Source organism: Pseudorasbora parva, chromosome 14, assembly GCF_024679245.1.
Source record: "Pseudorasbora parva isolate DD20220531a chromosome 14, ASM2467924v1, whole genome shotgun sequence".
Taxonomy (NCBI): Eukaryota; Metazoa; Chordata; class Actinopteri; order Cypriniformes; family Gobionidae; genus Pseudorasbora; species Pseudorasbora parva.
The window spans coordinates 8,475,821-8,496,997 of NC_090185.1; the positions used below are offsets into that span (position 1 = coordinate 8,475,821).

The window sequence follows — 21,177 nt, forward strand, 5'->3', positions numbered from 1 at the left end:
ATCTCCCATTGCCTAACAATATTTACTGTCAATTAATGTCCTGAAGACGATTCAGTGAAATTTGATGAAATAGAAAGCTTTTGTAAGATTATAAACTATACCATTCTAAGTTTAGGGGCCAAGATTTATTTAATTCAGCAAGGATGCATTAAATTGATCAAAAGTGACAGTGAAGATATTTATAATTTTGCAAAAGCTATCTAATTTTATGTTAATGCTGTGCTTTTGAACTTTCTATTCATCAAAGAATCCGAAATTGAAATTGATAATAAAATGTTTCTTGCGCAGCAAATCAGCATATTAGAATAATAGATCATGTGACAATTAAGATTGGAGTAATGATGCTGAAAATTCAACTTTTAATAAATTACATTTTATAATATAGTCAAATAGAAAAGTTATTTGAAGTTGTTAAAATATTTTACAATGTTACTGTTTTTGCTGTATTTTGTTACCAATAAATGCAGCCTAGGTGAGCATAAGAGACTTCTTTTAAATGAACATTAAACGGTCTTACTGATTTAAAACTTCAAATGATAATACGTACAATAAGGTTTAAGGCCCGGAAGCCTCTAAGCTTCCTAAAACGTGTTTCAACTGGTAAATAAAACCTAAGCATTGGAGCAAAAAAAAACACACAAGCAAACAACAACCCAACACTTACCGTTCGCAATTATTGAGGAAAGAAAGATTAATATAAGGCTCTTCATACTGATGTCAAGTTGAGTCTGATAACCCTGAGGCTCCAGCATGGATCCGATCCAGAACTGTATGGTAGTGGCGTAAGGAGACACACTGCTTTCTGAAAGTCATGTGATTAATGTAAGGGAATAAGGCCTCATTTAGCATGTCAAAACTTGACTCGAAAAACTGGTAGTCGAGGGTAGAATACTAAAATGTTTTCTAAGCATCTAAATTGTTTAATTCATCAATAATTTTAAGGTTACTCTTACTTTTTGGCTAATTTTGGTTTTGGTAAGTGTTTAGTGTGGGGCGATAAAGCAAACGTTTTCATTCTTATGCAAGAAATGATAGAATTCTTTTTAGAAACATTTTCAGTTGATAATATAATCGTTATTTTTCAGGTTTCATAGCTGGAATAAATTGAGCACTTTTTTGCAAATAAATGTCAATAATTTTCTTATTTTTTCATTTTATTAATATGAGAACAGCTGTTAAGATTATTGGACATTTTAAATAAATTATTTAATACAATTATTTAATTTATTCCCGTTACCAATTCATAAATATATATATATATATATATATATATATATATATATATATATATATATATATATATATATATATATATATATATATATATATATATATGTTGGCTGAATATTAAATAATTTCTTCTGTTGGTTCTTCTGAATAAAAGCCCCCCACGATATTTCACCCAAATAGTTAACATCCCAGAGAGCATGGGCCCAAACACTGTTGTGGCAAGGGGGGCGTGGTTCAGCGAGGTCTGCAGCGGGAGAGAGAGCCGCGGGACAAGCGGTACGTGAGTGGGTTGGAAGCAGATTAATAACACCTGTCTCTTGTTCTAGTAATGAGCGCGGAGAGGGGATAAAACATCAGTGGAACCGGAGATCGAGGAGAGAGAGAGCCCGGACGGTTGATGCCAAACCCCCTTCACAGAGACTGAGTAACCGGAAGCCGGAAGTGCCGACCCGGAAGTGATCGAGAGATCGTGTTTATGAGATTTCACACATGAGTGTGTGTTTATGAGTTATAGAGAAAATAAAGAGACAAGCATCAACCGTCCAGCCGACCCCGTGTCCTCTTCCTTCCTCCTTATATCGAACATTGTTACAGTGGTGCCGAAAACCCAGGAAGGAAGTAGGACCGCGCCGCCGCCATGACTACACCAACGCCCTCCGCCACGCCGTTTGCGGACATTATCACCTCTCTCGCGGCCCTCCACCAGGAACAACATCAGTCCATGCTGGAGCTGCGGGCGGACCAGGAGCGCCGATTCGAGGCCATCGTCCGCGGCCAGCAAGAGGACCGCGAGAGGTTCCGGAGCTGGATAGACCGGGAGGTTCGCACCGAAGCCGCCGGGCTCGCCAGCGCACCGGTCCACGTGCCCCTACACAAGATGGGGCCACAAGACGATCCCGAGGCCTTCATCGATCTGTTCCAGAAAGCAGCGGAGGCCTGCGGGTGGCCCCGGGCACAGTGGCCGGTGCGCCTCATTCCACTGCTCACCGGAGAAGCCCAGGCGGCCGCCCAACAACTGCCGGTGGCGAACCTCCTGGATTATGAAGATCTGAAGAGGGCCATCATCCAGCGGGTCGGTCGGACCCCCGAACAGCACCGTCAGCGGTTCCGCTCGCTGGAGTGGGGGGAGACCGGCCGGCCCTTCGCGATGGCCCAACAGCTCCGGGACGCATGCCGCAAATGGCTATTGGCCGGTGGAAGCGACGTGGACCACATCGTCGATCTGGTGGTACTGGAGCAGTTCATCGCTCGGCTACCTAAGAAGACCGCCGAGTGGGTCCAGTGCCACCGGCCCACGTCGCTGACGACGGCCATCAACCTGGCGGAGGACCATCTGGTGGCGTGCCCGGGGGTCGGCGAGCCCCGACTAACCTCTCCCTCTCTCTCTCCCCCCTCTGTCTCTCCTTCTCGCCCTGTCCCTCTCCCTAGGTCCCGCCCTCCAGGGCCCCCTCGCATTCCCCCCAGAGGCCGGGGTGGAATGGGCCCAGGGCAGTACGGGAGTTCGAGGGCCCCGCCCAGGGGGGCGGGGCTGCTGGGGTCGGGCGGGGATAACGGTTCCGGTTCCACCCCCCCTCCACGCTCATATTCCAACCCACTCCCCGCAGGGGCGGCGGGCAGGCCTGGGCTGGCCTGCTGGCGGTGCGGCGACCCGGACCATTTTGTGGACCGATGTCCAATGATGGACATCGGGACAATGATCCGGGTCCCGGACGTCCAGCGGACCACCCCTGATCAAGCAGGAGAGTACCAAGTTCCTGTGAGTATCAAGGGGGGTACATATCAGGCCTTGGTGGATTCAGGATGTAACCAAACCTCGATCCATCAAAGCCTGATGCAGCCTGGGGCATTGGATACAAGCCGCATGGTTAAGGTGCGGTGTGTGCACGGGGATGTGGTGGAATATCCGGTTGTCCCAGTCACGATACAGTTTAGGGGAGAAAATCATAGTGTTGAGGTGGCGGTTAGTCCCCACCTCCGGTGCTTGGGGAAACAAGGCTAGGAACGGGGCGGTGCGGGTGCAGGTTGGCGAGACTGATACGGGGCCCTCGGGAACTGCTTCAGAGGAACCGAGCGGGGTCGAGAGACTGATTCTCTCGGACCGCGATGACTTCCCTCTGGAGCAGTCTCAAGACGATACCCTAAAACATGCTTTCCAACAGGTCCGCACTATCGACGGTCAGTCCCTTCAACCCGCCTTGCCCGTCACGTATCCTTATTTTGCCATAATTAAGGATAGGTTGTATCGAGTGACCCAAGACGCTCAGACAAAAGTGGATACAACCCAGTTGTTAGTACCAAAGAGCCGCCGGGAAATGCTTTTCCAGGCGGCTCACTCTAACCCAATGGCGGGCCACCTGGGACAGGCGGCCACGCTGAATCGTTTAATGACCCGATTTTTTTGGCCAGGCATTCACGACAATGTGCGCAGGTGGTGCGCGTCTTGTCCTGAATGTCAGTTGGTGAATCCCCTGGCCTCCCCAAAAGCGCCATTGCGCCCCCTTCCATTAATGCAGGTCCCCTTCGAGAGAATTGCGATGGACCTCATCGGGCCATTAGAGCGATCCGCACGCGGACATCGTTTTGCGCTAGTTATCGTGGACTACGCAACACGATATCCGGAAGCAGTGGCTCTCCGCAACATCTCGGCGAAGAGTGTTGCGGACGCACTGTTTCGTTTAATCTCCCGAGTGGGGATTCCGAAGGAAATCCTCACTGATCAAGGCACGGCGTTTATGTCACGCACGCTAAGCGAATTATACGGGTTATTGGGCATCAAATCGATTCGGACAAGCGTCTATCACCCACAAACAGACGGCTTGGTCGAACGATTTAATCGCACTCTTAAATCCATGATCCGAAAATTCGTACAGGAAGACGCCAAAAATTGGGATCGGTGGTTAGAACCCCTCTTATTCGCTGTGCGGGAGGTCCCGCAAGCCTCCACGGGGTTTTCCCCCTTTGAGCTTCTCTACGGACGGCAGCCCCGGGGGGTGCTGGACGTCCTACGAGAAACTTGGGAGGAGGGGCCTTCTTTGGCCAAAAACGAAATTCAATATGTGCTGGACTTGCGAACAAAACTCCACACCTTGGGGCGGCTATCTAGGGAGAATTTGTTGCAAGCCCAGGACCGCCAAAGCCGGTCGTATAACAGGGGTACGAGACTACGCAAATTTACACCGGGAGAGAAAGTGCTCGTACTACTCCCTACATCGAGCTCTAAATTAATGTCGAAGTGGCAGGGGCCGTTTGAGGTCGCACGACAGGTTGGAGACCTCGATTATGAAGTGATACGGTCCGATAGGAACGGGGCACGGCAAATATATCACCTCAATCTCCTGAAGAAATGGAATGAGGTCGAATCAGTGTTGTTGGCGACGGTGATCGGGGGAGAGGATGATCTCGGGCCAGAGGCGAGCATCAAAGCACAATCGGTCGCACTGGCCCCTGGGGGAGATCACCTCTCACCGTCCCAACTCACTGATCTCTCAAAACTACAGGCGGAATTCGCCGACGTGTTCTCGCCCCTACCGGGACGTACCGACTTAATTCAGCACCATATCGAGACCGAGCCGGGCGTGGTAGTTCGCAGCCGGCCGTATCGCTTACCTGAACACAAAAAAAAAGTAGTTCAGGAAGAATTAGGGGCAATGCTCAATATGGGAGTAATAGAGGAGTCCAACAGTGACTGGGCGAGCCCGATCGTTTTGGTTCCTAAAACCGACGGCTCGGTCAGGTTCTGTGTGGACTACCGCAAGGTGAACGCAGTGTCGAAATTCGACGCGTATCCAATGCCGCGGGTTGACGAGTTGCTTGATCGGCTGGGCACGGCTCGATTTTATTCGACATTGGACTTAACGAAGGGCTATTGGCAGATCCCCTTGTCTCCATTGTCCAAAGAAAAGACAGCCTTCACCACGCCGTTCGGATTGCACCAATTCGTCACGCTTCCCTTCGGCTTGTTCGGGGCACCCGCTACCTTTCAGCGCCTCATGGACAGGATTTTGCGTCCCCATGCCGCATATGCTGCTGCCTACCTGGACGACATCGTGATTTACAGTCACGATTGGCAGCGGCATATGCAGCATGTCCGGGCGGTCTTGAGGTCGTTGAGGGGAGCGGGGCTCACGGCCAACCCGAAGAAGTGTGCAATTGGGCGGGTGGAGGTAAGGTATCTGGGCTTCCACTTGGGTCATGGGCAGGTGCGTCCCCAAATTGATAAGACCGCCGCAATTGCAACCTGTCCGAGGCCCAAGACCAAAAAGGAGGTAAGGCAGTTCTTGGGGCTGGCGGGATATTATAGACGGTTTATACCAAATTATTCGGACCTCACCAGCCCTTTAACTGACCTTACTAAAAAGGGGCTACCAGATACGGTCCAATGGACGGAGCCGTGCCAGCAGGCCTTCACCCGAGTTAAGGCTGCTCTATGTGGCGGGCCGCTTTTACACTCCCCTGACTTTTCTCTCCCTTTTCTGTTGCAGACTGACGCGTCGGACAGGGGGCTGGGCGCAGTCCTGGCCCAGGAGGTGGAGGGGGGAGAGCGGCCGGTGCTGTACATTAGCCGTAAGCTCTCGAAGAGAGAGGCTAAGTACAGCACCATCGAAAAAGAGTGCCTTGCCATCAGGTGGGCCGTTCTCACCCTCCGCTATTACCTTCTGGGGCGGGAGTTCACCCTCTGTTCGGACCACGCTCCTCTCCAATGGCTCCACCGCATGAAGGATACCAACGCGCGGATCACCCGTTGGTATCTAGCTCTTCAGCCTTTTAAGTTCCAGGTGGTCCACAGGCCGGGTGCTCAGATGGCGGTGGCCGACTTCCTCTCCAGAAATGGGGGGGGGGGGGGGGGGGCTGCAGGCCGGACGGCTCCCCGGCCTGAGTCGGGCGGTGGGGGTATGTGGCAAGGGGGGCGTGGTTCAGCGAGGTCTGCAGCGGGAGAGAGAGCCGCGGGACAAGCGGTACGTGAGTGGGTTGGAAGCAGATTAATAACACCTGTCTCTTGTTCTAGTAATGAGCGCGGAGAGGGGATAAAACATCAGTGGAACCGGAGATCGAGGAGAGAGAGAGCCCGGACGGTTGATGCCAAACCCCCTTCACAGAGACTGAGTAACCGGAAGCCGGAAGTGCCGACCCGGAAGTGATCGAGAGATCGTGTTTATGAGATTTCACACATGAGTGTGTGTTTATGAGTTATAGAGAAAATAAAGAGACAAGCATCAACCGTCCAGCCGACCCCGTGTCCTCTTCCTTCCTCCTTATATCGAACATTGTTACAGTGGTGCCGAAAACCCGGGAAGGAAGTAGGACCGCGCCGCCGCCATGACTACACCAACGCCCTCCGCCACGCCGTTTGCGGACATTATCACCTCTCTCGCGGCCCTCCACCAGGAACAACATCAGTCCATGCTGGAGCTGCGGGCGGACCAGGAGCGCCGATTCGAGGCCATCGTCCGCGGCCAGCAAGAGGACCGCGAGAGGTTCCGGAGCTGGATAGACCGGGAGGTTCGCACCGAAGCCGCCGGGCTCGCCAGCGCACCGGTCCACGTGCCCCTACACAAGATGGGGCCACAAGACGATCCCGAGGCCTTCATCGATCTGTTCCAGAAAGCAGCGGAGGCCTGCGGGTGGCCCCGGGCACAGTGGCCGGTGCGCCTCATTCCACTGCTCACCGGAGAAGCCCAGGCGGCCGCCCAACAACTGCCGGTGGCGAACCTCCTGGATTATGAAGATCTGAAGAGGGCCATCATCCAGCGGGTCGGTCGGACCCCCGAACAGCACCGTCAGCGGTTCCGCTCGCTGGAGTGGGGGGAGACCGGCCGGCCCTTCGCGATGGCCCAACAGCTCCGGGACGCATGCCGCAAATGGCTATTGGCCGGTGGAAGCGACGTGGACCACATCGTCGATCTGGTGGTACTGGAGCAGTTCATCGCTCGGCTACCTAAGAAGACCGCCGAGTGGGTCCAGTGCCACCGGCCCACGTCGCTGACGACGGCCATCAACCTGGCGGAGGACCATCTGGTGGCGTGCCCGGGGGTCGGCGAGCCCCGACTAACCTCTCCCTCTCTCTCTCCCCCCTCTGTCTCTCCTTCTCGCCCTGTCCCTCTCCCTAGGTCCCGCCCTCCAGGGCCCCCTCGCATTCCCCCCAGAGGCCGGGGTGGAATGGGCCCAGGGCAGTACGGGAGTTCGAGGGCCCCGCCCAGGGGGGCGGGGCTGCTGGGGTCGGGCGGGGATAACGGTTCCGGTTCCACCCCCCCTCCACGCTCATATTCCAACCCACTCCCCGCAGGGGCGGCGGGCAGGCCTGGGCTGGCCTGCTGGCGGTGCGGCGACCCGGACCATTTTGTGGACCGATGTCCAATGATGGACATCGGGACAATGATCCGGGTCCCGGACGTCCAGCGGACCACCCCTGATCAAGCAGGAGAGTACCAAGTTCCTGTGAGTATCAAGGGGGGTACATATCAGGCCTTGGTGGATTCAGGATGTAACCAAACCTCGATCCATCAAAGCCTGATGCAGCCTGGGGCATTGGATACAAGCCGCATGGTTAAGGTGCGGTGTGTGCACGGGGATGTGGTGGAATATCCGGTTGTCCCAGTCACGATACAGTTTAGGGGAGAAAATCATAGTGTTGAGGTGGCGGTTAGTCCCCACCTCCGGTGCTTGGGGAAACAAGGCTAGGAACGGGGCGGTGCGGGTGCAGGTTGGCGAGACTGATACGGGGCCCTCGGGAACTGCTTCAGAGGAACCGAGCGGGGTCGAGAGACTGATTCTCTCGGACCGCGATGACTTCCCTCTGGAGCAGTCTCAAGACGATACCCTAAAACATGCTTTCCAACAGGTCCGCACTATCGACGGTCAGTCCCTTCAACCCGCCTTGCCCGTCACGTATCCTTATTTTGCCATAATTAAGGATAGGTTGTATCGAGTGACCCAAGACGCTCAGACAAAAGTGGATACAACCCAGTTGTTAGTACCAAAGAGCCGCCGGGAAATGCTTTTCCAGGCGGCTCACTCTAACCCAATGGCGGGCCACCTGGGACAGGCGGCCACGCTGAATCGTTTAATGACCCGATTTTTTTGGCCAGGCATTCACGACAATGTGCGCAGGTGGTGCGCGTCTTGTCCTGAATGTCAGTTGGTGAATCCCCTGGCCTCCCCAAAAGCGCCATTGCGCCCCCTTCCATTAATGCAGGTCCCCTTCTAGATAATTGCGATGGACCTCATCGGGCCATTAGAGCGATCCGCACGCGGACATCGTTTTGCGCTAGTTATCGTGGACTACGCAACACGATATCCGGAAGCAGTGGCTCTCCGCAACATCTCGGCGAAGAGTGTTGCGGACGCACTGTTTCGTTTAATCTCCCGAGTGGGGATTCCGAAGGAAATCCTCACTGATCAAGGCACGGCGTTTATGTCACGCACGCTAAGCGAATTATACGGGTTATTGGGCATCAAATCGATTCGGACAAGCGTCTATCACCCACAAACAGACGGCTTGGTCGAACGATTTAATCGCACTCTTAAATCCATGATCCGAAAATTCGTACAGGAAGACGCCAAAAATTGGGATCGGTGGTTAGAACCCCTCTTATTCGCTGTGCGGGAGGTCCCGCAAGCCTCCACGGGGTTTTCCCCCTTTGAGCTTCTCTACGGACGGCAGCCCCGGGGGGTGCTGGACGTCCTACGAGAAACTTGGGAGGAGGGGCCTTCTTTGGCCAAAAATGAAATTCAATATGTGCTGGACTTGCGAACAAAACTCCACACCTTGGGGCGGCTATCTAGGGAGAATTTGTTGCAAGCCCAGGACCGCCAAAGCCGGTCGTATAACAGGGGTACGAGACTACGCAAATTTACACCGGGAGAGAAAGTGCTCGTACTACTCCCTACATCGAGCTCTAAATTAATGTCGAAGTGGCAGGGGCCGTTTGAGGTCGCACGACAGGTTGGAGACCTCGATTATGAAGTGATACGGTCCGATAGGAACGGGGCACGGCAAATATATCACCTCAATCTCCTGAAGAAATGGAATGAGGTCGAATCAGTGTTGTTGGCGACGGTGATCGGGGGAGAGGATGATCTCGGGCCAGAGGCGAGCATCAAAGCACAATCGGTCGCACTGGCCCCTGGGGGAGATCACCTCTCACCGTCCCAACTCACTGATCTCTCAAAACTACAGGCGGAATTCGCCGACGTGTTCTCGCCCCTACCGGGACGTACCGACTTAATTCAGCACCATATCGAGACCGAGCCGGGCGTGGTAGTTCGCAGCCGGCCGTATCGCTTACCTGAACACAAAAAAAAGTAGTTCAGGAAGAATTAGGGGCAATGCTCAATATGGGAGTAATAGAGGAGTCCAACAGTGACTGGGCGAGCCCGATCGTTTTGGTTCCTAAAACCGACGGCTCGGTCAGGTTCTGTGTGGACTACCGCAAGGTGAACGCAGTGTCGAAATTCGACGCGTATCCAATGCCGCGGGTTGACGAGTTGCTTGATCGGCTGGGCACGGCTCGATTTTATTCGACATTGGACTTAACGAAGGGCTATTGGCAGATCCCCTTGTCTCCATTGTCCAAAGAAAAGACAGCCTTCACAACGCCGTTCGGATTGCACCAATTCGTCACGCTTCCCTTCGGCTTGTTCGGGGCACCCGCTACCTTTCAGCGCCTCATGGACAGGATTTTGCGTCCCCATGCCGCATATGCTGCTGCCTACCTGGACGACATCGTGATTTACAGTCACGATTGGCAGCGGCATATGCAGCATGTCCGGGCGGTCTTGAGGTCGTTGAGGGGAGCGGGGCTCACGGCCAACCCGAAGAAGTGTGCAATTGGGCGGGTGGAGGTAAGGTATCTGGGCTTCCACTTGGGTCATGGGCAGGTGCGTCCCCAAATTGATAAGACCGCCGCAATTGCAACCTGTCCGAGGCCCAAGACCAAAAAGGAGGTAAGGCAGTTCTTGGGGCTGGCGGGATATTATAGACGGTTTATACCAAATTATTCGGACCTCACCAGCCCTTTAACTGACCTTACTAAAAAGGGGCTACCAGATACGGTCCAATGGACGGAGCCGTGCCAGCAGGCCTTCACCCGAGTTAAGGCTGCTCTATGTGGCGGGCCGCTTTTACACTCCCCTGACTTTTCTCTCCCTTTTCTGTTGCAGACTGACGCGTCGGACAGGGGGCTGGGCGCAGTCCTGGCCCAGGAGGTGGAGGGGGGAGAGCGGCCGGTGCTGTACATTAGCCGTAAGCTCTCGAAGAGAGAGGCTAAGTACAGCACCATCGAAAAAGAGTGCCTTGCCATCAGGTGGGCCGTTCTCACCCTCCGCTATTACCTTCTGGGGCGGGAGTTCACCCTCTGTTCGGACCACGCTCCTCTCCAATGGCTCCACCGCATGAAGGATACCAACGCGCGGATCACCCGTTGGTATCTAGCTCTTCAGCCTTTTAAGTTCCAGGTGGTCCACAGGCCGGGTGCTCAGATGGCGGTGGCCGACTTCCTCTCCAGAAATGGGGGGGGGGGGATGGGGGGGGGCTGCAGGCCGGACGGCTCCCCGGCCTGAGTCGGGCGGTGGGGGTATGTGGCAAGGGGGGCGTGGTTCAGCGAGGTCTGCAGCGGGAGAGAGAGCCGCGGGACAAGCGGTACGTGAGTGGGTTGGAAGCAGATTAATAACACCTGTCTCTTGTTCTAGTAATGAGCGCGGAGAGGGGATAAAACATCAGTGGAACCGGAGATCGAGGAGAGAGAGAGCCCGGACGGTTGATGCCAAACCCCCTTCACAGAGACTGAGTAACCGGAAGCCGGAAGTGCCGACCCGGAAGTGATCGAGAGATCGTGTTTATGAGATTTCACACATGAGTGTGTGTTTATGAGTTATAGAGAAAATAAAGAGACAAGCATCAACCGTCCAGCCGACCCCGTGTCCTCTTCCTTCCTCCTTATATCGAACATTGTTACAGTGGTGCCGAAAACCCGGGAAGGAAGTAGGACCGCGCCGCCGCCATGACTACACCAACGCCCTCCGCCACGCCGTTTGCGGACATTATCACCTCTCTCGCGGCCCTCCACCAGGAACAACATCAGTCCATGCTGGAGCTGCGGGCGGACCAGGAGCGCCGATTCGAGGCCATCGTCCGCGGCCAGCAAGAGGACCGCGAGAGGTTCCGGAGCTGGATAGACCGGGAGGTTCGCACCGAAGCCGCCGGGCTCGCCAGCGCACCGGTCCACGTGCCCCTGCACAAGATGGGGCCACAAGACGATCCCGAGGCCTTCATCGATCTGTTCCAGAAAGCAGCGGAGGCCTGCGGGTGGCCCCGGGCACAGTGGCCGGTGCGCCTCATTCCACTGCTCACCGGAGAAGCCCAGGCGGCCGCCCAACAACTGCCGGTGGCGAACCTCCTGGATTATGAAGATCTGAAGAGGGCCATCATCCAGCGGGTCGGTCGGACCCCCGAACAGCACCGTCAGCGGTTCCGCTCGCTGGAGTGGGGGGAGACCGGCCGGCCCTTCGCGATGGCCCAACAGCTCCGGGACGCATGCCGCAAATGGCTATTGGCCGGTGGAAGCGACGTGGACCACATCGTCGATCTGGTGGTACTGGAGCAGTTCATCGCTCGGCTACCTAAGAAGACCGCCGAGTGGGTCCAGTGCCACCGGCCCACGTCGCTGACGACGGCCATCAACCTGGCGGAGGACCATCTGGTGGCGTGCCCGGGGGTCGGCGAGCCCCGACTAACCTCTCCCTCTCTCTCTCCCCCCTCTGTCTCTCCTTCTCGCCCTGTCCCTCTCCCTAGGTCCCGCCCTCCAGGGCCCCCTCGCATTCCCCCCAGAGGCCGGGGTGGAATGGGCCCAGGGCAGTACGGGAGTTCGAGGGCCCCGCCCAGGGGGGCGGGGCTGCTGGGGTCGGGCGGGGATAACGGTTCCGGTTCCACCCCCCCTCCACGCTCATATTCCAACCCACTCCCCGCAGGGGCGGCGGGCAGGCGACCCGGACCATTTTGTGGACCGATGTCCAATGATGGACATCGGGACAATGATCCGGGTCCCGGACGTCCAGCGGACCACCCCTGATCAAGCAGGAGAGTACCAAGTTCCTGTGAGTATCAAGGGGGGTACATATCAGGCCTTGGTGGATTCAGGATGTAACCAAACCTCGATCCATCAAAGCCTGATGCAGCCTGGGGCATTGGATACAAGCCGCATGGTTAAGGTGCGGTGTGTGCACGGGGATGTGGTGGAATATCCGGTTGTCCCAGTCACGATACAGTTTAGGGGAGAAAATCATAGTGTTGAGGTGGCGGTTAGTCCCCACCTCCGGTGCTTGGGGAAACAAGGCTAGGAACGGGGCGGTGCGGGTGCAGGTTGGCGAGACTGATACGGGGCCCTCGGGAACTGCTTCAGAGGAACCGAGCGGGGTCGAGAGACTGATTCTCTCGGACCGCGATGACTTCCCTCTGGAGCAGTCTCAAGACGATACCCTAAAACATGCTTTCCAACAGGTCCGCACTATCGACGGTCAGTCCCTTCAACCCGCCTTGCCCGTCACGTATCCTTATTTTGCCATAATTAAGGATAGGTTGTATCGAGTGACCCAAGACGCTCAGACAAAAGTGGATACAACCCAGTTGTTAGTACCAAAGAGCCGCCGGGAAATGCTTTTCCAGGCGGCTCACTCTAACCCAATGGCGGGCCACCTGGGACAGGCGGCCACGCTGAATCGTTTAATGACCCGATTTTTTTGGCCAGGCATTCACGACAATGTGCGCAGGTGGTGCGCGTCTTGTCCTGAATGTCAGTTGGTGAATCCCCTGGCCTCCCCAAAAGCGCCATTGCGCCCCCTTCCATTAATGCAGGTCCCCTTCGAGAGAATTGCGATGGACCTCATCGGGCCATTAGAGCGATCCGCACGCGGACATCGTTTTGCGCTAGTTATCGTGGACTACGCAACACGATATCCGGAAGCAGTGGCTCTCCGCAACATCTCGGCGAAGAGTGTTGCGGACGCACTGTTTCGTTTAATCTCCCGAGTGGGGATTCCGAAGGAAATCCTCACTGATCAAGGCACGGCGTTTATGTCACGCACGCTAAGCGAATTATACGGGTTATTGGGCATCAAATCGATTCGGACAAGCGTCTATCACCCACAAACAGACGGCTTGGTCGAACGATTTAATCGCACTCTTAAATCCATGATCCGAAAATTCGTACAGGAAGACGCCAAAAATTGGGATCGGTGGTTAGAACCCCTCTTATTCGCTGTGCGGGAGGTCCCGCAAGCCTCCACGGGGTTTTCCCCCTTTGAGCTTCTCTACGGACGGCAGCCCCGGGGGGTGCTGGACGTCCTACGAGAAACTTGGGAGGAGGGGCCTTCTTTGGCCAAAAACGAAATTCAATATGTGCTGGACTTGCGAACAAAACTCCACACCTTGGGGCGGCTATCTAGGGAGAATTTGTTGCAAGCCCAGGACCGCCAAAGCCGGTCGTATAACAGGGGTACGAGACTACGCAAATTTACACCGGGAGAGAAAGTGCTCGTACTACTCCCTACATCGAGCTCTAAATTAATGTCGAAGTGGCAGGGGCCGTTTGAGGTCGCACGACAGGTTGGAGACCTCGATTATGAAGTGATACGGTCCGATAGGAACGGGGCACGGCAAATATATCACCTCAATCTCCTGAAGAAATGGAATGAGGTCGAATCAGTGTTGTTGGCGACGGTGATCGGGGGAGAGGATGATCTCGGGCCAGAGGCGAGCATCAAAGCACAATCGGTCGCACTGGCCCCTGGGGGAGATCACCTCTCACCGTCCCAACTCACTGATCTCTCAAAACTACAGGCGGAATTCGCCGACGTGTTCTCGCCCCTACCGGGACGTACCGACTTAATTCAGCACCATATCGAGACCGAGCCGGGCGTGGTAGTTCGCAGCCGGCCGTATCGCTTACCTGAACACAAAAAAAAAGTAGTTCAGGAAGAATTAGGGGCAATGCTCAATATGGGAGTAATAGAGGAGTCCAACAGTGACTGGGCGAGCCCGATCGTTTTGGTTCCTAAAACCGACGGCTCGGTCAGGTTCTGTGTGGACTACCGCAAGGTGAACGCAGTGTCGAAATTCGACGCGTATCCAATGCCGCGGGTTGACGAGTTGCTTGATCGGCTGGGCACGGCTCGATTTTATTCGACATTGGACTTAACGAAGGGCTATTGGCAGATCCCCTTGTCTCCATTGTCCAAAGAAAAGACAGCCTTCACCACGCCGTTCGGATTGCACCAATTCGTCACGCTTCCCTTCGGCTTGTTCGGGGCACCCGCTACCTTTCAGCGCCTCATGGACAGGATTTTGCGTCCCCATGCCGCATATGCTGCTGCCTACCTGGACGACATCGTGATTTACAGTCACGATTGGCAGCGGCATATGCAGCATGTCCGGGCGGTCTTGAGGTCGTTGAGGGGAGCGGGGCTCACGGCCAACCCGAAGAAGTGTGCAATTGGGCGGGTGGAGGTAAGGTATCTGGGCTTCCACTTGGGTCATGGGCAGGTGCGTCCCCAAATTGATAAGACCGCCGCAATTGCAACCTGTCCGAGGCCCAAGACCAAAAAGGAGGTAAGGCAGTTCTTGGGGCTGGCGGGATATTATAGACGGTTTATACCAAATTATTCGGACCTCACCAGCCCTTTAACTGACCTTACTAAAAAGGGGCTACCAGATACGGTCCAATGGACGGAGCCGTGCCAGCAGGCCTTCACCCGAGTTAAGGCTGCTCTATGTGGCGGGCCGCTTTTACACTCCCCTGACTTTTCTCTCCCTTTTCTGTTGCAGACTGACGCGTCGGACAGGGGGCTGGGCGCAGTCCTGGCCCAGGAGGTGGAGGGGGGAGAGCGGCCGGTGCTGTACATTAGCCGTAAGCTCTCGAAGAGAGAGGCTAAGTACAGCACCATCGAAAAAGAGTGCCTTGCCATCAGGTGGGCCGTTCTCACCCTCCGCTATTACCTTCTGGGGCGGGAGTTCACCCTCTGTTCGGACCACGCTCCTCTCCAATGGCTCCACCGCATGAAGGATACCAACGCGCGGATCACCCGTTGGTATCTAGCTCTTCAGCCTTTTAAGTTCCAGGTGGTCCACAGGCCGGGTGCTCAGATGGCGGTGGCCGACTTCCTCTCCAGAAATGGGGGGGGGGGGGGGGGGGGGGCTGCAGGCCGGACGGCTCCCCGGCCTGAGTCGGGCGGTGGGGGTATGTGGCAAGGGGGGCGTGGTTCAGCGAGGTCTGCAGCGGGAGAGAGAGCCGCGGGACAAGCGGTACGTGAGTGGGTTGGAAGCAGATTAATAACACCTGTCTCTTGTTCTAGTAATGAGCGCGGAGAGGGGATAAAACATCAGTGGAACCGGAGATCGAGGAGAGAGAGAGCCCGGACGGTTGATGCCAAACCCCCTTCACAGAGACTGAGTAACCGGAAGCCGGAAGTGCCGACCCGGAAGTGATCGAGAGATCGTGTTTATGAGATTTCACACATGAGTGTGTGTTTATGAGTTATAGAGAAAATAAAGAGACAAGCATCAACCGTCCAGCCGACCCCGTGTCCTCTTCCTTCCTCCTTATATCGAACATTGTTACAGTGGTGCCGAAAACCCGGGAAGGAAGTAGGACCGCGCCGCCGCCATGACTACACCAACGCCCTCCGCCACGCCGTTTGCGGATATTTTCACCTCTCTCGCGGCCCTCCACCAGGAACAACATCAGTCCATGCTGGAGCTGCGGGCGGACCAGGAGCGCCGATTCGAGGCCATCGTCCGCGGCCAGCAAGAGGACCGCGAGAGGTTCCGGAGCTGGATAGACCGGGAGGTTCGCACCGAAGCCGCCGGGCTCGCCAGCGCACCGGTCCACGTGCCCCTACACAAGATGGGGCCACAAGACGATCCCGAGGCCTTCATCGATCTGTTCCAGAAAGCAGCGGAGGCCTGCGGGTGGCCCCGGGCACAGTGGCCGGTGCGCCTCATTCCACTGCTCACCGGAGAAGCCCAGGCGGCCGCCCAACAACTGCCGGTGGCGAACCTCCTGGATTATGAAGATCTGAAGAGGGCCATCATCCAGCGGGTCGGTCGGACCCCCGAACAGCACCGTCAGCGGTTCCGCTCGCTGGAGTGGGGGGAGACCGGCCGGCCCTTCGCGATGGCCCAACAGCTCCGGGACGCATGCCGCAAATGGCTATTGGCCGGTGGAAGCGACGTGGACCACATCGTCGATCTGGTGGTACTGGAGCAGTTCATCGCTCGGCTACCTAAGAAGACCGCCGAGTGGGTCCAGTGCCACCGGCCCACGTCGCTGACGACGGCCATCAACCTGGCGGAGGACCATCTGGTGGCGTGCCCGGGGGTCGGCGAGCCCCGACTAACCTCTCCCTCTCTCTCTCCCCCCTCTGTCTCTCCTTCTCGCCCTGTCCCTCTCCCTAGGTCCCGCCCTCCAGGGCCCCCTCGCATTCCCCCCAGAGGCCGGGGTGGAATGGGCCCAGGGCAGTACGGGAGTTCGAGGGCCCCGCCCAGGGGGGCGGGGCTGCTGGGGTCGGGCGGGGATAACGGTTCCGGTTCCACCCCCCCTCCACGCTCATATTCCAACCCACTCCCCGCAGGGGCGGCGGGCAGGCCTGGGCTGGCCTGCTGGCGGTGCGGCGACCCGGACCATTTTGTGGACCGATGTCCAATGATGGACATCGGGACAATGATCCGGGTCCCGGACGTCCAGCGGACCACCCCTGATCAAGCAGGAGAGTACCAAGTTCCTGTGAGTATCAAGGGGGGTACATATCAGGCCTTGGTGGATTCAGGATGTAACCAAACCTCGATCCATCAAAGCCTGATGCAGCCTGGGGCATTGGATACAAGCCGCATGGTTAAGGTGCGGTGTGTGCACGGGGATGTGGTGGAATATCCGGTTGTCCCAGTCACGATACAGTTTAGGGGAGAAAATCATAGTGTTGAGGTGGCGGTTAGTCCCCACCTCCGGTGCTTGGGGAAACAAGGCTAGGAACGGGGCGGTGCGGGTGCAGGTTGGCGAGACTGATACGGGGCCCTCGGGAACTGCTTCAGAGGAACCGAGCGGGGTCGAGAGACTGATTCTCTCGGACCGCGATGACTTCCCTCTGGAGCAGTCTCAAGACGATACCCTAAAACATGCTTTCCAACAGGTCCGCACTATCGACGGTCAGTCCCTTCAACCCGCCTTGCCCGTCACGTATCCTTATTTTGCCATAATTAAGGATAGGTTGTATCGAGTGACCCAAGACGCTCAGACAAAAGTGGATACAACCCAGTTGTTAGTACCAAAGAGCCGCCGGGAAATGCTTTTCCAGGCGGCTCACTCTAACCCAATGGCGGGCCACCTGGGACAGGCGGCCACGCTGAATCGTTTAATGACCCGATTTTTTTGGCCAGGCATTCACGACAATGTGCGCAGGTGGTGCGCGTCTTGTCCTGAATGTCAGTTGGTGAATCCCCTGGCCTCCCCAAAAGCGCCATTGCGCCCCCTTCCATTAATGCAGGTCCCCTTCGAGAGAATTGCGATGGACCTCATCGGGCCATTAGAGCGATCCGCACGCGGACATCGTTTTGCGCTAGTTATCGTGGACTACGCAACACGATATCCGGAAGCAGTGGCTCTCCGCAACATCTCGGCGAAGAGTGTTGCGGACGCACTGTTTCGTTTAATCTCCCGAGTGGGGATTCCGAAGGAAATCCTCACTGATCAAGGCACGGCGTTTATGTCACGCACGCTAAGCGAATTATACGGGTTATTGGGCATCAAATCGATTCGGACAAGCGTCTATCACCCACAAACAGACGGCTTGGTCGAACGATTTAATCGCACTCTTAAATCCATGATCCGAAAATTCGTACAGGAAGACGCCAAAAATTGGGATCGGTGGTTAGAACCCCTCTTATTCGCTGTGCGGGAGGTCCCGCAAGCCTCCACGGGGTTTTCCCCCTTTGAGCTTCTCTACGGACGGCAGCCCCGGGGGGTGCTGGACGTCCTACGAGAAACTTGGGAGGAGGGGCCTTCTTTGGCCAAAAACGAAATTCAATATGTGCTGGACTTGCGAACAAAACTCCACACCTTGGGGCGGCTATCTAGGGAGAATTTGTTGCAAGCCCAGGACCGCCAAAGCCGGTCGTATAACAGGGGTACGAGACTACGCAAATTTACACCGGGAGAGAAAGTGCTCGTACTACTCCCTACATCGAGCTCTAAATTAATGTCGAAGTGGCAGGGGCCGTTTGAGGTCGCACGACAGGTTGGAGACCTCGATTATGAAGTGATACGGTCCGATAGGAACGGGGCACGGCAAATATATCACCTCAATCTCCTGAAGAAATGGAATGAGGTCGAATCAGTGTTGTTGGCGACGGTGATCGGGGGAGAGGATGATCTCGGGCCAGAGGCGAGCATCAAAGCACAATCGGTCGCACTGGCCCCTGGGGGAGATCACCTCTCACCGTCCCAACTCACTGATCTCTCAAAACTACAGGCGGAATTCGCCGACGTGTTCTCGCCCCTACCGGGACGTACCGACTTAATTCAGCACCATATCGAGACCGAGCCGGGCGTGGTAGTTCGCAGCCGGCCGTATCGCTTACCTGAACACAAAAAAAAAGTAGTTCAGGAAGAATTAGGGGCAATGCTCAATATGGGAGTAATAGAGGAGTCCAACAGTGACTGGGCGAGCCCGATCGTTTTGGTTCCTAAAACCGACGGCTCGGTCAGGTTCTGTGTGGACTACCGCAAGGTGAACGCAGTGTCGAAATTCGATGCGTATCCAATGCCGCGGGTTGACGAGTTGCTTGATCGGCTGGGCACGGCTCGATTTTATTCGACATTGGACTTAACGAAGGGCTATTGGCAGATCCCCTTGTCTCCATTGTCCAAAGAAAAGACAGCCTTCACCACGCCGTTCGGATTGCACCAATTCGTCACGCTTCCCTTCGGCTTGTTCGGGGCACCCGCTACCTTTCAGCGCCTCATGGACAGGATTTTGCGTCCCCATGCCGCATATGCTGCTGCCTACCTGGACGACATCGTGATTTACAGTCACGATTGGCAGCGGCATATGCAGCATGTCCGGGCGGTCTTGAGGTCGTTGAGGGGAGCGGGGCTCACGGCCAACCCGAAGAAGTGTGCAATTGGGCGGGTGGAGGTAAGGTATCTGGGCTTCCACTTGGGTCATGGGCAGGTGCGTCCCCAAATTGATAAGACCGCCGCAATTGCAACCTGTCCGAGGCCCAAGACCAAAAAGGAGGTAAGGCAGTTCTTGGGGCTGGCGGGATATTATAGACGGTTTATACCAAATTATTCGGACCTCACCAGCCCTTTAACTGACCTTACTAAAAAGGGGCTACCAGATACGGTCCAATGGACGGAGCCGTGCCAGCAGGCCTTCACCCGAGTTAAGGCTGCTCTATGTGGCGGGCCGCTTTTACACTCCCCTGACTTTTCTCTCCCTTTTCTGTTGCAGACTGACGCGTCGGACAGGGGGCTGGGCGCAGTCCTGGCCCAGGAGGTGGAGGGGGGAGAGCGGCCGGTGCTGTACATTAGCCGTAAGCTCTCGAAGAGAGAGGCTAAGTACAGCACCATCGAAAAAGAGTGCCTTGCCATCAGGTGGGCCGTTCTCACCCTCCGCTATTACCTTCTGGGGCGGGAGTTCACCCTCTGTTCGGACCACGCTCCTCTCCAATGGCTCCACGGCATGAAGGATACCAACGCGCGGATCACCCGTTGGTATCTAGCTCTTCAGCCTTTTAAGTTCCAGGTGGTCCACAGGCCGGGTGCTCAGATGGCGGTGGCCGACTTCCTCTCCAGAAATGGGGGGGGGGGGGGCTGCAGGCCGGACGGCTCCCCGGCCTGAGTCGGGCGGTGGGGGTATGTGGCAAGGGGGGCGTGGTTCAGCGAGGTCTGCAGCGGGAGAGAGAGCCGCGGGACAAGCGGTACGTGAGTGGGTTGGAAGCAGATTAATAACACCTGTCTCTTGTTCTAGTAATGAGCGCGGAGAGGGGATAAAACATCAGTGGAACCGGAGATCGAGGAGAGAGAGAGCCCGGACGGTTGATGCCAAACCCCCTTCACAGAGACTGAGTAACCGGAAGCCGGAAGTGCCGACCCGGAAGTGATCGAGAGATCGTGTTTATGAGATTTCACACATGAGTGTGTGTTTATGAGTTATAGAGAAAATAAAGAGACAAGCATCAACCGTCCAGCCGACCCCGTGTCCTCTTCCTTCCTCCTTATATCGAACATTGTTACAGTGGTGCCGAAAACCCGGGAAGGAAGTAGGACCGCGCCGCCGCCATGACTACACCAACGCCCTCCGCCACGCCGTTTGCGGACATTATCACCTCTCTCGCGGCCCTCCACCAGGAACAACATCAGTCCATGCTGGAGCTGCGGGCGGACCAGGAGCGCCGATTCGAGGCCATCGTCCGCGGCCAGCAAGAGGACCGCGAGAGGTTCCGGAGCTGGATAGACCGGGAGGTTCGCACCGAAGCCGCCGGGCTCGCCAGCGCACCGGTCCACGTGCCCCTGCACAAGATGGGGCCACAAGACGATCCCGAGGCCTTCATCGATCTGTTCCAGAAAGCAGCGGAGGCCTGCGGGTGGCCCCGGGCACAGTGGCCGGTGCGCCTCATTCCACTGCTCACCGGAGAAGCCCAGGCGGCCGCCCAACAACTGCCGGTGGCGAACCTCCTGGATTATGAAGATCTGAAGAGGGCCATCATCCAGCGGGTCGGTCGGACCCCCGAACAGCACCGTCAGCGGTTCCGCTCGCTGGAGTGGGGGGAGACCGGCCGGCCCTTCGCGATGGCCCAACAGCTCCGGGACGCATGCCGCAAATGGCTATTGGCCGGTGGAAGCGACGTGGACCACATCGTCGATCTGGTGGTACTGGAGCAGTTCATCGCTCGGCTAC

The 21,177-nt window shown here is 56.2% G+C and overlaps 3 protein-coding genes across 3 annotated transcripts; all 3 read left to right on the forward strand.

The window, feature by feature from the left end:
* The first annotated feature begins 2,107 nt into the window (after positions 1-2,107).
* LOC137039694 (zinc finger protein with KRAB and SCAN domains 7-like) lies at positions 2,108-6,803 on the forward strand. The gene is made up of 2 exons (XM_067414966.1): positions 2,108-2,986; positions 6,236-6,803. Exons 1-2 carry the CDS (start codon positions 2,108-2,110, stop codon positions 6,236-6,238), a joined length of 882 nt encoding a protein of 293 aa, XP_067271067.1. The 3' UTR covers positions 6,239-6,803.
* LOC137039695 (zinc finger protein with KRAB and SCAN domains 7-like) lies at positions 6,787-11,452 on the forward strand. The gene is made up of 2 exons (XM_067414967.1): positions 6,787-7,665; positions 10,918-11,452. The coding sequence occupies exons 1-2, from the start codon at positions 6,787-6,789 to the stop codon at positions 10,918-10,920; spliced, it is 882 nt and encodes a 293-aa protein (XP_067271068.1). The 3' UTR covers positions 10,921-11,452.
* A 4,672-nt stretch (positions 11,453-16,124) lies between these two features.
* On the forward strand, positions 16,125-20,782 carry LOC137039696 (zinc finger protein with KRAB and SCAN domains 7-like). Its single transcript, XM_067414968.1, has 2 exons — positions 16,125-17,003; positions 20,248-20,782. Exons 1-2 carry the CDS (start codon positions 16,125-16,127, stop codon positions 20,248-20,250), a joined length of 882 nt encoding a protein of 293 aa, XP_067271069.1. The 3' UTR covers positions 20,251-20,782.
* The last annotated feature ends 395 nt before the right edge of the window (positions 20,783-21,177 follow it).

Bases quoted from the DNA above. Each gene is read 5' to 3' on its own strand.
- LOC137039696 (XM_067414968.1), top strand. From the start codon at position 16,125: ATGGGGCCACAAGACGATCCCGAGGCCTTCATCGATCTGTTCCAGAAA.
- LOC137039694 (XM_067414966.1), top strand. From the start codon at position 2,108: ATGGGGCCACAAGACGATCCCGAGGCCTTCATCGATCTGTTCCAGAAA.
- LOC137039695 (XM_067414967.1), top strand. From the start codon at position 6,787: ATGGGGCCACAAGACGATCCCGAGGCCTTCATCGATCTGTTCCAGAAA.